The 16,727-nt window shown below is 40.9% G+C and overlaps 1 protein-coding gene across 1 annotated transcript in view; it reads left to right on the forward strand.

Moving 5' to 3' along the window:
- RYR2 (ryanodine receptor 2) overlaps nt 1–16,727 on the forward strand; it is a 2,714,825-nt gene that overhangs the window by 2,288,393 nt on the left and 409,705 nt on the right. The window contains exons 80-81 of the mRNA XM_069234403.1: nt 6,387–6,466; nt 9,744–9,820. Coding sequence (XP_069090504.1) covers nt 6,387–6,466; nt 9,744–9,820 — 157 coding nt within the window. The remainder of the gene's footprint in view (nt 1–6,386; nt 6,467–9,743; nt 9,821–16,727) is intronic.

A 16,727-nucleotide genomic window follows, 5' to 3' on the forward strand; every position in this document is an offset into this window, starting at 1 on the left:
CACCTTAACATACAAGTGTGTCACTAAATTTTGAGTATGAACTAAAGTATTATTTTGTGGGACAATTTTGTTTTCAGTCTATCACCATACAATTTTAGTGTGGCTAATTTTATAGCATTAATTTTGTAATGGATCACTCCATTTTACCACCTCCTATTTTTACTCTGGATCCTGCTTCCACAGAATCAGGCTGGGAACTGTGGAAGGAAGGATTTGAAGCTTATCTGGATGCACTTGATGGTGATTCCTTTACTCATAAGAAACAATTTGCCATTCTTCGACATTGTCTATGACCTGAATGGTGTATGTTGCGAGGGATGATATATGTTTGTTGGGATGGGATGATCAAAAGAGTTTAGGAATTTTACTGGATCCCAATAATCCTGATCAAGTTATATTAAGCAAGAACTATAAACATGTATTATCTGTCAAGAATGGCCAGATGTTTTCCCTGGCGTGTTCAAGGAGGAGATTGAAATGTTTAAAGGTTTCTCTCACAGGATTAAGGTGGCAGATAATGCTGTTCCTAAGGTGCATAAAGTTTGAAGAGTATCTTTGTCGTTAAGGGCGGAGTTGAGGAAGGAGCTTGACAAGTTGTGTGAACAGGATGTCATTGAAAAAATAGAATCCTCTGATTGGGTTGCTCCAATTGTGATTGCTCGCAAGGCTAATGGATCAATACGTATGCGTGTGGAACTGCGAGGTCTTAACACACAAATTTGGGTAGAGCGCCACCCCTTACCTAATATTGCTGAGATGTTGTCTACTCTTGGTAATGCTAGTAGATTTAGTTTGTTGGACATGGCTTCTGCGTATCATCAAATCAATTTACATCCTGAGTCAAGACACTTGACGGCTTTTACTATGCCTGAAGGGTTGTTCCAATTTAAACGCATGCCATTTGGTTTGGCGTCAGCTTCTGCCGTGTTCCAAAGAGTTGTGGATAATTTATTCAAGGATAAAGAGGGGGTCATTGCATTCCTGGATTATATTTTGATTTTTGGGAAGGATCAAAAGTAGCATGATGAAAGGATGAACCAAGTGTTGTCTATTTTAAACGTCAAAGGAATCACTCTCAAGGCAAACAAGTGAAAATTCCCCATAACATGTATTGATTACTTAGGCTATAAGATATCAGAATTAGGGGTAGAACCAAAAGCGAGTTTGATTAAAGCTATTGAGGATTTCCAATCCCCATGCAATAAGGATCAAGTTAGATCTGTTATAGGATTGATTGAGTTTTACGCCAGATTTATTCCCAATTGTACAGGAAAAACTCATAACATAAGAAATCTTTTGAAAAAAAAAATTCACATTTGAATGGTGCTCAAAATGTGAGCAGGAGTTTACAGTTATAAAAAAAGAAGTTGCACATGCCATTACGTTAAAAGCATTTGATACTAAGGATGAAATAATAATTATGACTGACGCCAGCCAACTAGGTCTAGGGGCTGTATTGTTGCAACGGAAGCTTGGCAAGGATGAAGTGATTGCTTTTGCGTCACGAAGTTTGAGGGGTGCTCAAGCTACATATTCAACTATAGAGAGAGAAGCTCTTGCATGTTGGTGGGGAATTATGCATTTCAAATCTTATTTGTGGGAGTGCATTTTACGGTCAGAATAGATCATAAACCTTTAGTGCAGCTGTTTTCCACCACCGGTGCGCAACGTGCTACTCCCAGAATTGCAAAAAGTGAGTACAGATTACAGATGCATGCTTGCCATGTGGAATATGTGCCTGAAGCTAGAAACTTGCTTGATGATTGTCTTTCTCATCTTCCAAGTGGAAATAAGTATGATGGTGAAGGGATGGATGAGGATGATGTGTTGGTGTGCTCCATAGATTGCCATCTGGATGGTGCTGTAATGGAAGTTGAGTGGAGGGAAGCATGTGAAAAGGATGAACAAATTAAAGAAGCTATGGAGGGCATTCTTCAAGGGTAGTCTGCATGTAGATCTAGTCGTTGTGAGGCTTACAAACAAGTCTTTGAGGAATTGTCAGCCGTGAACCATATTCTAATGCGAGCTGATGTTCTGGTTGTGCCGGAAGGCATGAGGAACAGGATCCTAACATTGGGTCATGCATGAAGGTCACATAGGTATGCAGGCTATGAAGAGAAGAATTTGTGAGAATTTTTGGGGGCCTAGTTTGGATAAAGGTGTAGAACACTTTGTGAGGGATTGTTTAATGTGTGCAATAAGTGACACGTCTCAGGTCACTCTATCTACTCCTGTTGAGGCAATAGTGGTACCCAGTAAACCATGGAGTAAAATTGCTGTTGACATCATTGGTCCCGTTGTCCTGTCCAGCAGTGTGGTTGAATATGGAGTAGTATTGATTGATTTTTACAGCCGTTGGCCTGAGCTTAAGTTTGTTAAAGTGCAGAATTCTCCAAAGGTCATTGAATTCTTAGAATCTATTATTGACAGAGAAGGTATCCCTGATGAGATACTCACTGATAATGGATGTCAGTTCATGTCAGCTCAGTTTACCAGTTTTCTGGCATACATGGGTATTAAGCAAGTTAAAACATCGCTGTATCATCCTAGAAGTAATGGCCTTGTCGAATGATTTAATAGGGTGATTGAGGAGAATGTGCAGTTAGCTAAGGCCAGTAGTCTGAATTGCAAGGTAGAGCTGAGAAAGTTGTTATGGGCAGTGCCTTCCAAACCAAATGCTGATACAGGGGTGTCCCCTTTTGTGTTATTGAGGGGTAAGGTTCCTGCAACCAAGTTAACAAGACAATGGATGGGTGAGTTTGCAATTAATGAAAGCTTGATTGAGAAGGTAAATGAAAGGAGAGCGTCAGCTTAGAATAAGTATAAGGGGGAACCGAGGAAAACAATTTGTGTTAAGGTGGGCGATTATGTGAAGGTTAAGAGTGCACGTATTGTTCAGAAAGGCGAGTCTACGTTTTCTATTCCCAGAAGAGTTGTCAAAATTATTAAAAATGCAGTCAAGTTAAGTGATGGTAATTGGTGGAATAAGGAGAAGTTGTCCTTTGTGCGTAAAGTGGAACTGTTGGATAAGGGAATGGATGATACTACTATGGTTAAGCATAAAACAAAAGAGATAAAACCAAGAGCATAGCCAAGGAAGAAGGTGCTGCCCAGCAAATATCAAGATTATGTGCTTTTTGCATAATTAGCTAGAATGTACTATATTGTAGTACTTTCTGAAGTTTCTTTTCTAGTTTCCAATGTTAGTTTTCCTTAAATGAACGTATACGTTTGAGTTTTGTATAGCAGGCCAATTGTTATTTTTTTTGTATCATTAAGGTATGTGTTTCTGATTTTGTTGTGTGTTAAGGGGGAAGATGTGTTGGGTTCTGTTTCTTATGTGAGATCGTCAGTCTGTTGAGTCTTACCAACGAACCTTGGGCACGAGACTCAACAGAATGCAGGGGCCGCTGGGGAGACGGTTGTAGGAAACCGGGAGAGGAAGAAGCAGAGATATGTATTGTTCTGTTACGATCAAATACACTTGTCCCGAGCCTCTCATAAGATCACATAACCTCCTCAACGTTTTGAAGCTTTTGAGGCTTCCTCTTATGTTCATTATCGATGACAAAAAGAAAGATTCTTAACTGAGAGCGTTGAACAACAGGTGATGTTTTTAATGCTTCCATCTGATCATGGCTGAAGTGCTCGTCCTGGGGAGTGGGCTTTACAGGGTTGGAATGCCCTGGAGGTTTGCATTCACCATCAAACGTATACTCATTTGTTTTTATTAACTAACCAATTACCGACTCCTTGTGACCCTTGACATTCCTGTCAAAGGCAAAAGTAAATCCCCTTGTATGTTGAAAAAGGAATGGGAACGCCTTAAAAATTGGTAGAGGTGTAGGAGAAAAAAAAGTTAACTGCAACCAGCACACTAATGAGTAAATCTCAAACTATGCTATGTTGTACATATTTGGATGCAGATTAACTATTTTTTTAAGAATAACATGCTTATTTAGGATGCTGCCTTGATGTATTTGTATGTCATTGTCTAGTTAGCACCCACAAATCTGAAGGGCTGACACATGGCATTTCTCTCACCCATGTTTGCAATGTCAGAATTACCTACTGACATTAGTTACATTTGCTAATTCTGTAAGGATATGGAATTGTGGTGGCTAGTGTAGTATGTAGGCAACAATTAAATCTACAGTTAGAGGATTAATATTCACAAATACTCATTGGCCTTGAGCTCCATGCCACCCCCACTGAAGGGTTTGGGGCCCCCTGATGGCTTGGGTCCCCCCTCTGCATGCCACAGGGGCTCAGGGCATGTGTGTTGCCATTGCCTACAGAATTACGAATGTGCTAAGCAAATGAAAGACTGACCAAACTCAGTTCATGGCCTAACAATATTTGTTGTGCTCAATCAGTGCATTTTTTCTGCATTTCTAATTATTAGTTTTGTATCGTTGCTTTCCTATAAAGGAGTTCTCCGAGAGCATAAAGTAGGGTACTAAAGAAATATAAGAAGGATGGAGACCATGCATTCAATTTGAACCCTATTCATTTTGAGTCCCTCATATCAGTTTAAGTTTGCTGCCTTCTCAGTTTACTGACAGATAGTTCAAATACTGATTTATAGCTGTAGAGATGGATGGAGTGTGGAATGCGGAAGCTGCATATGTGAGTAAGGAAATTCTTAAATACTTGATTAATGGTACTGGTGTATTTGGATCCTTTTTCTGTAAATCCACTTTTGAAACTTGGTCAACACCCACCAACGCATAGATTTGTGAAGAAGCACCAACACTTTGCAGTTAGTTTTCCTCATAGGAAATACAAGGAAATGTACTTCCATATGTGGAGAAATGAATTGGTTTTGGTATGGAAAAAGTAGGAAACTTTTCCACATTTGATGTGCTTAAAAGGGAAGGGGTTTCTCCAGTTTCAAAATCTAATGCACTTTGGCATTACATTTCCAAACGCAGAAATGTTCACCTGGTGCAAATTTGACATGTTTAAATCTTAGGTATACAAGAGCTCTACAAAAAACTACACTTAGATTCAAATTTTTCTCATATTAGTGTATGAGACTCAGATACATACACTGAATCAGAGAGAGCTAAGATTACTACTTTTTCGAGCTGTGCTGTTGGCAGCTCATGGGTTAACTTAAAGAAATGCTGTGATACATGTATGAACCTGGGATAGTGCCATTGCATAAAAAAGCTATGCAGAGTGAACATTTTCATCCGTTGTGAAAAGGATACATTTCAAATATATTTTCTTGCATTGAAGCAGACTGGTCAAATCAAATGCCAAAAGAATGAAGTCGATTACAATTACCTTTGTTTACTTTGAAGGGATAAAATGATGCTCTTAACTTGCATGGGCAGTCTTGGCCATCAGTAGGCCTTGATTATACTGTTTATAATGTGTTGTTTAGGTTGTGGAATATTTAATTGGCCCAACATGAGAAGCTGTAAAAAGATGTATATGTCAAGTACTAGATGCAGTGAAGATCTTTCAGATGTCCTTTCTGATCGTTCAAGGAAAGTTGACGCCTCCTAATAGCCACGGTGTTACCATGCACTTAACATTTAGATCAAAGGTGTGAAGTGTCTCCTTATGAAGGTCGCAATAGGAGGACAAAAGACAGAAAAAACAACCTTGACAATCATGATAGTTCTTGATAGAAGATGATGAATATTGCATGTGTAAATAAGCAAGGCATCAAACCCTTCCTGAATCAGAGAAGAGACAACAGTCCAGAAAGAGTTTTTTTGTTTAGAAATAATCTGACTGAAATCTATTGTCAGAAAGCACAGACCTAAATTTTGTTTCTGGCATGAGGGATGAACTTTTTTGCACTTCTCTGATTCCAGAGCTAACTATACACATTAGTAATATGTTGATTAGCAGTAGGCTTGGGTAAAGGAGAATGGCCTAAGACATAAAAAGAAACACAGGCTATTGCCACTAAGACTCTAAATGCTGCTAGGCATGGTTATCTACTTGCTCATGGTGGATATCTTGAGGCAAGATTAATATCTTCAGTAACTCATCAATGTATTGCCACATATAACACTTATAATAACAAATTATATGCTTTCAGAATATTGCTATGTCTCAGACTCTCTGTATTCAAGGCGGACTACGACTTTCCTGGAACCAAAATCTAAATGATATTGGTGTAATCAAGGTCCTAACCATCTCACTCTCTTTTCTGACAAAAGTGAATTCCTTCTGTTGGTGAGAACATGTCCTCTTGTTTTGTTAGGTGCTTGTGAAAAGCACGCTATTACCCATGAGTGTTTCAACGAATATTCAAGGTTGTTTTCTTAAACTGTAGTATAATAAATATTCATCAGAATTATATAGTTCACACAGGCATTCACATGTAAACGTAATTAAGAAGTGTACATTTAAACTTTTTTAAGGTGAGATGGGCCCAATGGTTGCAGCCACCCTGAAGCTGGGAATTGCCATATTGAATGGTGGGAACTCAACAGTTCAGCAGGTACCGTTGTCATTTCTAAATCTCAATATTTTAAAGAATCTGCTATACAAATTATTGTACAAAATTGGAAGAACATTTCAAGCTGCATTTCCAAAGCAGTGTTGCCCAGCTACCAAATATGTGCTGCTTAATTTTGTAACACTGGCAATTGTTGCAACTGAATCAATAAGGAATGAATGAACTCATATTTCCACAAGATTTGGGCTGATATATTGTGTATTGTAATTTATTATTAATTGAAGATGTGTTTGTATTCTTATTAATAGAATTGTGTCAACTCTAATCATGCAGTTCAGAAACTTGATGTGTTCTTCATGCCATGCTTCCAAATGTCTTTGGATAGATTGTCTGTTGAGAACTCTAAATCCAAATTTTCAAAAAAAGTATGCAGAATGTCCAGAGTAAATGAGAATTACTTCATCATGTAGTATGTTGCACCATCTCTCCACCAGCTGATGTTTTTATTTCAATAGGAATACTCATACGTGTAGACTTAAAGAAATGTATCTGGTAATGTTAATTTACAGGTTATAATTTATTTTTTAAGATGCAGATTAAAATGCCTTTTTTCAGACTATCTCTATATACTATGCAAAATTGGTGTAAATCACAGTATATAAAAGAATGTATGTACAGTCAATAAACTGCCCCTTTGGGAAGCCAGTTATATGTGTCACACACAGTGTTTGGAAAGCTTTGGAAAGTCAAAACAAAAGTTATGGTTCCCTTTAATATACATTGTTAAAAAAACACTACATTTATGTGAGAATCATTTTTATTTATTAATTTTGACAACCCAAACTGTGTTTTGCCCCTGAACTAGGTGTGGCATACACAGAAATTTCTAGAAGTGAGACATTGTTTACTCTATGTCAACATCAGGGCAGTGCACGCTTTACGGGCGACTAAAATGCAAAAACCCATCCTTTATGCAAGAGCATAATTCATGCATTGTGTTTATATGCAGTATGTAAACCTTTTGCATTGCAGACTTTAACCTTGAAAAACACTATTAATGATGTTTGCAATAACTGTTCTTTTGCAAGGTACTGCTGCAGACTTACTGAGTGTGTTAGTGTGTGGTCCCTTTCTAGGATCTTCCAGAAGCTTTCTCTGCAGCATGACTGGGTGTGGTTGTGGGCTGGGCCAGACTCTATATAAGGGAGCCAGCCCAGTTCCACGTGCTCACTATTCAGAGGTCCCGGTGCAGAGCAGCAGCATTTTCCTGAGATCCTGTTCCGGAGGCTTACCTTAGCATTCCAGGCCTTCCCCCCATTCTTTTGGTGATCCTTGAGCAGGGTGGTAAGACGGAGGTCGGGCTGGGCCCACAACCCCGTTCTAAGAGACTCTTGAGTTTTGGGGCCTACTCGTGAAACTTTCAGAGTACACAAATCATTGCTCTGATTCAGATCTTGGTGTTCAGATCGGCAAAGGCTTGCGCGACCATTTCATGGCATTTGCATATTCTTGTTGGAATCAGCAGTGTGCACAATTAATTCCCGCATTTAAACCTTGATGTTCAGATCGCTTACAGAGTGCGTGATAATTTCATGGCATTTGCATATTCTTGTTGAGATCGGTAGTGTGCGCGATTCATTCCAGCATTTAAACCTTGATGTTCAGATCGCTTACAGAGTGCGCGATCATTTCATGGCATTTGCATATTCTTGTTGAGATTGGCAGTGTGTGCAATTCATTCCCACATTTAAACCTTGATGTTCAGATCGTTTATAGAGTGCGCAATCATTTCATGGCATTTGCATATACTTGTTGGAATCGGCAGTGTGCGCGATTCATTTCCTCTATTTAAACCTAGGTGTTCAGATCGCTTACAGTGTGCGCGATCATTTCATGGCAATTAAAACTTTGATGTGTTATGTTTCTTGAAGTGCCCACGATTATCCAGGGCATTTTGAATTTTCTGCAAAGGTGTTGAATTCAAGATGTTTCATTCTATGTGCATATTAAGTCCTTCGTACAATTCCTATTGTTTTCCAGGGAATGTTCAGATTACCTTTTGTCCTCATGTAAAGATGCAATGTTTGTTCTGAAACATAATTCTAGAAGGTTCTTATATTCCTAGACAGTATGTGACATTTCATGAAAAGTTTATATGAAACATTGTATTAACCATTCTTGATTCCTTCCCAGGTACCCAGACGTCTTGAGGTCTAGTTATAGTCCTTTCTTAAGTTATCCATGGTTACAGTATGACAATGCTTAGAATCATAGTCTAGTAAAAATCAATGTGATAATATCTTGACATTGTGTTGTTTAACCTTTTGCTTCCTACAGGTCTCCTTCCCGGCTGTTCCCTTCCTAATCCCCTTTACCCCCGCTTGGACCCTCTCAGGCTCTGTGATGTTTCTATCAGAGTTTTGGAGCTGTCTAGTGGTGGACATGTTGGGAGCGTGTGCAGGCCCTGAGGATCTGGTCTCCCTGACACTCTAGCCCCTCATTAGAAAATGTGTTTTATCTGTAAGTAAGTATGTCTTACTGATGCCTTGCAAAGTCATGAGTTAATCAAACCTAAATCTGGAGTAGGACACAGCTATTTACCGAAAACAATGTGTGACTCTATGGAAATGTTGAGTGGTTTGAGGTTTATATGAATAGATTTATCCATGTCTTTTACATAGCAACTTCTGTGCTCTCTGTCTCACTTTTCTCAGTGGTCTCAGTTAGAAAGCAAGCAAAAAGCAATGATGAAAGTTGTAAACTATGTAGATGGTGTAATTTCAGGCACATAAGTCACCAAACTGTATCTCCTCAGTGACAAAGGGTTTGCAGCAGAGGCAAAACTTCAAGAATTGAGCAGGGGAGAAAGATCCCCTAAATACTATTGAAGCATTGCATCTTTGTATATTTTGATGCAGCTTCAATTGCACCCTTTTTCTTTACTGTGAGCAATGCCATAGACCTAGCCGGTCCTAATGTGGGTAATTCCTGCTTTGGAACCACCACTTTGTCTTTCTCTGTATGGTCTCCTTAGTATATTCCCTAATATGTAAGTTAGTGCCTGCACTAGAGAGAGTATATCTTTTTGTAATCCAGTGCTTGACCTATTTCATCATCTGGTGCAGTCCATTAGGGTGCCTAGGACCACACATGTTGATTCTGGTCTGATACAACATAGTGCCTGGTGTTATAAAATGGAATTTGCACATCAGTCATAGTTTTTGAAGAGCTTTTATTTGTGATTTACTGCATAACATTCTATGCGTATTGCAAATTGTTATGCATATTTGATAAGCTTTGTGGTTTATGTTTGCTGCAGAAAATGCTAGACTACCTCAAGGACAAAAAGGATGTCGGTTTCTTTCAGAGCCTTGCTGGTCTAATGCAATCATGTAGGTAAGCAACTATCCTCATTTAATTTTAAATGGTCTGATCTTTATCTCATATCTTTGCAGTGGTGTTTATTTTGTGTATGTTGAAAGTCACCATTTCTTTTTTTTAATGATTTGATGCAGCACAGCTTGCCAGCTTCAAATATGAAATTATTGCACGCCAATGCAGCAAATGTATAATCCATTCAAAATAGTTTACATCTCTTTTTTCCTCTATATGATGTCCATTTTGCACGTTAGTTACAGAGGGAACATGGCACAAAGAAGCTAGCGGAATAACTACTACTTTGAACCTAAAGGAAATAAAAACTCAAAGACAATAGTTATACTTTCTTCACCTAGGCAAGCACAATAATAATAATAATAATAATAATAATAAATAGAATGAATTAGGCACTTCCTCTTCATATCATAAAGCTAAAGAGATGTGTTAGAGAAACCTTGCATTTATCCAGAAGCTGGTACATCCTCCTTCAATTTTTTCTCTCACTTTCATCATCTTGGAAATAAACAATATTAGCTGACCAGCATAGTTTGAAAGGTTGCATGTGACGCCTCCTCAGCATGCCCACTCTCTCAAGCTATTGTGCTCCTAGCATAGGTCTTGTTTCAGAAAGAAGCCAGTTTCCACTGACAGATGAGGTCTGGGAAAGCTAGCGTCATGCCCCACCGTGGGATCTTATTGGCGCTAGTGACACATTGTGCATGGCTATGTGGTAACATTTGGCCAAGTGGCAATTGGCTGCTGGGATCCGTTTAATAGTTCCTTTCGTGCTGTTGACAGGAGGCCAAAGTCCTTTTCTTTAACCATGAAAACATGTTGAAAGCCACATCTCCAAATGCACCACTGTTCTCTCTCTCTCTCTCTGTAGTACCAGCTGAAAGCCAAATCTTTCCACCCTAAACTGTTCCATAAATGTGTTACATGTGCATTAACATCTGCCTTTGTGGACTAATTTTACTTCATGGGCAACGCAAAAGGGCGCGGGTCTCTTTGCCTGATAATGGGGGAAGAGCAGCAAGTCAGTATGTATCGCCAAATGGAATCCCTTTTCAGCCAATAATTATAACGCTTTTTCCATTTTATAAAACCTATATAGCCTTAGGTCCGGATGGGTGGTCATCATTAGAACTGCAGGATTGCTTCCCATTTTAATGGGCAGTTATCAACACAGGATTTGTTCCACTCATTTGAAAAGGGGACATAAAAGCCCCAAATCACAAAAAGGGAAACTTTAAGTGCCTTAACCGTTACTGGACATTATCCTTAATATATCTGTCTTTGAAGATGTTCACAAAGATCTTGAAGGACTAGAGTCAAAGCATTATCCCTGTGGCTGAGACAGTCTTTTATGTCAGAATACCACGCATGATGCTACTGACCTAAAGCTTGTTACCACACTTGCACTTCAAAAAGGGGTCATTCAACTATACTGGGCATTTATCAACTTCTCTAAGTCTGTAATGTAGGTAGATTTACTTAGATTGTGGAGAAAAAAGTCAAACTATGGGCTCCTACCTGGCACGTGCAAATTGTAAGGGATTTATATACTGGAGGTTGGGCCTATAGAAAATGTACTGTATCTTGGAATTTGTTTGCACCAACATGTAGAAATTTGGGGGTTCATCAGGGATTTATGCTCACTCAACTAGCTTTTAAAGATCCATACCAGTAATCTAGCTATAACATTAGAAGAAAATTAGTTTACTCATAAGGTGGCAGGAGAATACAAATTATATGTTGCTATTTCATCTGACCCCTCTTGAACCACCAAAGGGAGTTGATCATCTTGACATCTATTCAGCAGACAATAGTTTTTCAAATAACCTAACTAAAACTAAAATATGTTTTTTGACAAAAAAGGACTAAGAGCAGCTGCTTTTTTGCATTATAGTGAAGTAGAGGTGGTGTCTTTATATACAAATCTGTTTGTCACTATTGAGCTATGCTGTGTTGAAGAAAAAATCATACTTTTAGTGCTGTGGTAGGAGCCTGGGAATGATTCATTGGGAAACATGGTGTCCATTCAATTGTAGTTTATTTGAAGTCATCACAGATGCAATCATACCTCCGATCGCAGATGGTAAAACTGCTTATTTCACAGAATGTGACCATGGTTCTAATTGAAAGAATGGACCCATATGTCAGGGCATCTTAGGTCTTTGTCCTGCTGCACTTAGGAAACTGTGAGGTTGGAGCTGGCCTTCAAGTCTTTTTGGGGCTTGTTTTAAGATATTTTTGAATTAGAAATATCAGTTTACTAGGGAAAACTCAATATGTAAATTTACCTGGTAAAGTAAGAACAAAAAGTGTTTCAACACAAGAATGAGGACAGTTCGGGATGTTGAGCTCAATTTTTGGAATATCTAGATTCAAAGCATTTATTAGCTAAGAGCCAATTTCAGGACTTACCAATTTAAAGTAGTAAGTTGTTGCGTGTTCGAGCATTGAATCAGAGCTCCTGATAAATCACCATTATGTATTAAATCTTCTACAATCACCTATATGGATCTCAATGAGCCACGAGACTACAAAATGTAAGATAGTGATAGATTATATGAAGAATGGGAGTTTCCATTTTAAAAGTCAGAAGCCCAGGGAATAAAGTAGCCTCCAAAACATGGGCTTTTCATTTATTTGGGTGAAGGGATGAACGTATCCAGCATTGACTTTTTATGGACCATTTCTGGGAGAAGGAAATTCTTTGTCTATCATGCCATCGCTATATTAGTCAAGAATAAGTAATGTACATATTTTTTGTGTTTTAGATTGAAGCTAAGGTTTTGGGAGGTAATAGGATTCTGCTGACCTGGTGAAGATATTGCTTGTACATTTTTTTGTTTGCTTGTTATCATGTTTTTGATCTGATTATTTCATATGCATATTCTATTGGCCATTGGAGTAGTAGTTGTTGACCTCAGTGTGCTATTCTTTGCTATAAGGCTGATAAAGACTTCTAGTCACAGATTCCTTACCTTAGAATATTTCCCACACATCAGACTGGATTAGGAAATGTTTTAACAATATCCCTATGCTCTAGGTTGCGTCGTTTGGCTCTCTGTATGTGATGTCTGTGTTGTCTGCGCCGGATGTAATGTTTGCAGTGCATATGTAGGTGGCACCCCAGTGTTCTGGCTTCAGTCCTTTTCTTTCCACATCAGTTAGCGCAGATCCAGAGTGAGCAACCCCCAGTCTTTTTGTCTGACTTTTTTTCTCAAATTTTGTAAAGGCCTTTTTAGAGCATTATCTCTTGGTGTGTTAGGTTGCCTCCAAAGAAGCCCACAGGTTTCAAACCATGTGGTGCTTATGAAAGGCAGATGCCTGTGACAGAGCCATATTTGGTTTGCCCCTGATGTCTGGATAAAGACCATGACTCCAAACCCTGTGAGGAGTGCCGCACCATGAACCTCAAGGTGCTGAGGGAGCAGTCCCTCAAACTCCTTTTCACTCAAAGTCAGAGACCCCACGATGCTCTCAATCCTGGTCATGGAGAAGATCCCAGAGCCACTCGCAGACCTGCACACAACAGTTCTTGTTTTGATCCCGGTCGTCAAGGAAATCTCATAAAAAGAAGAAGTCAAAGAAGTTGAAGTGCTGTTCCACTTCTCCACACCGGTCAAAATCATCGGACCTGTCGCTGGAGCATCAGCACAGTAGGCCTCACACCACGGTGGAGGCTATGTCAGTGTTGGCACTGTGCCTCCCAGAGTTTCTGGAGGTGGAGTAAACCCCACCCAACTCAAAGAGGTTTTATGTGGCTAAGCACCTCCTATTTGGGTGGCCCGACCCTTTGGGATTGCCTTTAGGCCCCATTGATATGGAATGGACCCCCTACTGGTTCTCTGCTTATGGGTTCACGCTCAGCACCAGTCTGGACCTCTTGGTCCGTTGTTGGCTGTTGTACTTGATGCTGCTGATGCTCCATGGCTGTGCAGGCCCCAACTCTGACATGAGCCTGGATCAACATCGCCTGACGCTGACACTGACCCCAGGGCCAGCTGGTACCATGTCTTCAGAGACAAAGTCAGTTCCTTTTTCTTTCAATAAGTCTGGGCCAATATGGATGCCTTCACACCCTGGATGACATAAAGAACAACTGTTATGAGGAACTAGCGGATGCCAGTGGATTGGACACCTCACCAGACACTGGCCTGATCGCTTTCCCTACAATGACTATGGAGGAGGGGGCCTCATCTCCAATGGTGTTACATAAGGCAGCTAAAGTCCTGGACCTTCAGCTACCCACAGTGGCAGTCAAGACGAACATCTTGACATAGTGCTTCATCCGGGAGTAACTCGTTCTGAACCTTTACTACCCTTCAACAAAACCCTTAGATGTCCTACTTTGGGCCTGGTCCTAGTGCTGCACAGGGGCTCCTGTGTAAAGCATGAATGCCTGTCACCAGCTCCCCACTCCTAGGAACCCTACTTTCCACATTCAACACCCTGCCCGTAGAGGTTGGTTGTCCAAGCCTCCACTTCCAGAATCAGTTCTGGTGCATTCCCTACCACTCCACCGGAGATAGAATCCAAATGACTGTATATCTTTGGAAAGAGGATTTTCTCCTCTGCAGACCTAACACTGTGGTTGGTGAACACCTAGGTGCGTTTTAGGCCAATACCAGCTCACTGTGTGGGATTAGTTGTGCAAGTGCTATTGATGCTCTCAGAGGAGGCCTGAGCCATACTTTCCCAAGCAATTAGTGATGGGAGGGATGCATCAAAGGTCCCAATCAGATGTGGGCTTGATACAACCGATTCACTGGGCAGAACGATTTCATTGTCAGTGACACTGAGACTCCATGCCTGGCTGAGAACCTCTGGCTTCTTTGGGAATGTCCGAACTTTGCTCATGGACATGTTCTTCAATGTCTCTCGCCTCTTTAGTGAGAAGGCAGCCTGGAGCTGTTCAAATATAGCAGTGCTACCGCCAGGTCATTTGCGCTATCCCTGGCCCTTTGGTAACCCCAGTCTGCCTTTTGCGCCTTCTGTGACTATGGTGGGGGCTACCAACTGCACCCTTTCAGTTAGCTTTGCTCCTGTTTAGCCTCATCAGCACACCTCTAGTATTCACCAAGGTATTGGTGGTTGCAGCATATCTGCAGAGGTCAGGGGTTCCAGTCTCCCCCTACCTTGCTGATTGGCTCTCTTGAAGTCAGACTTGCTCAAATCAATCACCTCCCACCTCCAGAATATGGCTGATAGCCTTTACTTGCTGAGGTTCACTTGCAATGTGCCAAAGTCACACCAGATTCCCTCTCAGAAGGTCCCCTCCATTGGGAGCTGTTCTGGACACAGTGCGGTTTCGAGCCTATCCTCTAGGAAAACGAGTCCAGTATATTCAGGCTATGATATACATATTTCATCCTTTATCCTTTATCCTGGATTTCAGTGAGACTGACTCAGAGGATGTTGGCCCTCATGGCTTCCTGAATAATCTTGTAACACACATCTGTTGGCATATGAGGGCTCTGAAGTAGGATCTGAGATATCAGTGGGCACCACATCAGGGGAATCTCTCTGACCTGGTCCAAATCATGGAGGGAACTGCAAAAAACCTGCAGTGGTTGATGTCAGACCACAATTGATTCAGCGGCAGGCTCCTTTCCCTTCCCCAACCATACCTAAAGATAGTAACAAATGTGTCACTCCTGCGCTGGTGCACCCATCTGGGAGAGGTAGAGGTTAGAGGACTCTGGTCTCTAGTGGATCCTGGGCTTCACATCAACCTGCTGGCACTCTGGGTGATCCAGTTGGCATTGAAAGTCTTTCTTCCTTCAATCAAAGGATGGGTAATACAGGTGTTCACGGACATCAGAGCTTTTCCTTGGTTGTTTAGTACCTCTCTGAATGCTACGGCAGACAAACTCATCTATTGAATCCTAGTGGATCACAAATGGCTTCTTCAAGAGCGAGGAGAGCCTTGCTTAGATCTGTTCACCACTGCTGAGAATGCACAATGTCAGCAGTTTTGTGGGTGGGCCTCTCTATGAGTCGCTTGTTTTCTCAAGTAGAATTCCAGCTTCATGTACACTTTTCCACAGATGCCACTCTTGCCCAGAGTTCTAACGAAGATCCATTTCAACTGGGCCCTGATCATTCTTGTGGCTCTGGATTCTGGATCGTCAAAGAGAGTTTAGTATCCCAAGCTTCTCAGCATAAGCATCAGTTTTTCGATCAGTCTGCTCCTTCGGGAGGATCTTCTGTTGCAGCAGCAGTAGAAGGTTCTGCATCAAAGCCTGCAGACCCCCCGCCTTCAAGCATGGAGATTGAGCACCAACAGCTTTTGACTGTCCTCTCAAAGTCTGTGACATTATTCTGGCAGACAGGCATTACTCCACCAAGATAATATATGCCTGCGATTGGGAGAAATTTGTGGCATGGTGTGTATCTAGAAATATTGACCCCTTTCTGCACCCTTATCTTTGGTTCTGCTGTTTGTTCTTTCTTTGTCTCAGCAGGGCTCTGTTTTAGGCACTGTTTAAGGGTGCCTCTCTGCCATATCAGCATTTTTGTGGTTGCTGGACCAACCTTCTGTGTTCAAGTCACCTGTTGTCACTAGATTCCTAAAATGGCTACAACACATGTTTCCCCGTTAGCCATTCATCATCTCCCAGTGGGGCCTTAACCTGGTTTTTACCTGCCCCATGTGCCCTGCTTTTCAGCCATTACATACCATCTCCTTCACTTGCTGACTATCCGGACAGTCTTGCTGGGGGCCATAACATGAGCTAGGAGGGTCAACAAACTGCAGGCTCTTTGTGTTTATCTTCCTTACCCAGACAAGATGGTTGTGAGAACTCGTATCTCCTTTCTTCTGAAGTTGTGACACCCTTTGATGTAGGCCAGTACATCACCTTGCCTACTTTCGTTGCTTTGCTTCATTCTTCTAAAGAAACAGAGAGACTCC

This window comes from Pleurodeles waltl, chromosome 5, assembly GCF_031143425.1.
Source record: "Pleurodeles waltl isolate 20211129_DDA chromosome 5, aPleWal1.hap1.20221129, whole genome shotgun sequence".
Classification (NCBI taxonomy): domain Eukaryota; kingdom Metazoa; phylum Chordata; class Amphibia; order Caudata; family Salamandridae; genus Pleurodeles; species Pleurodeles waltl.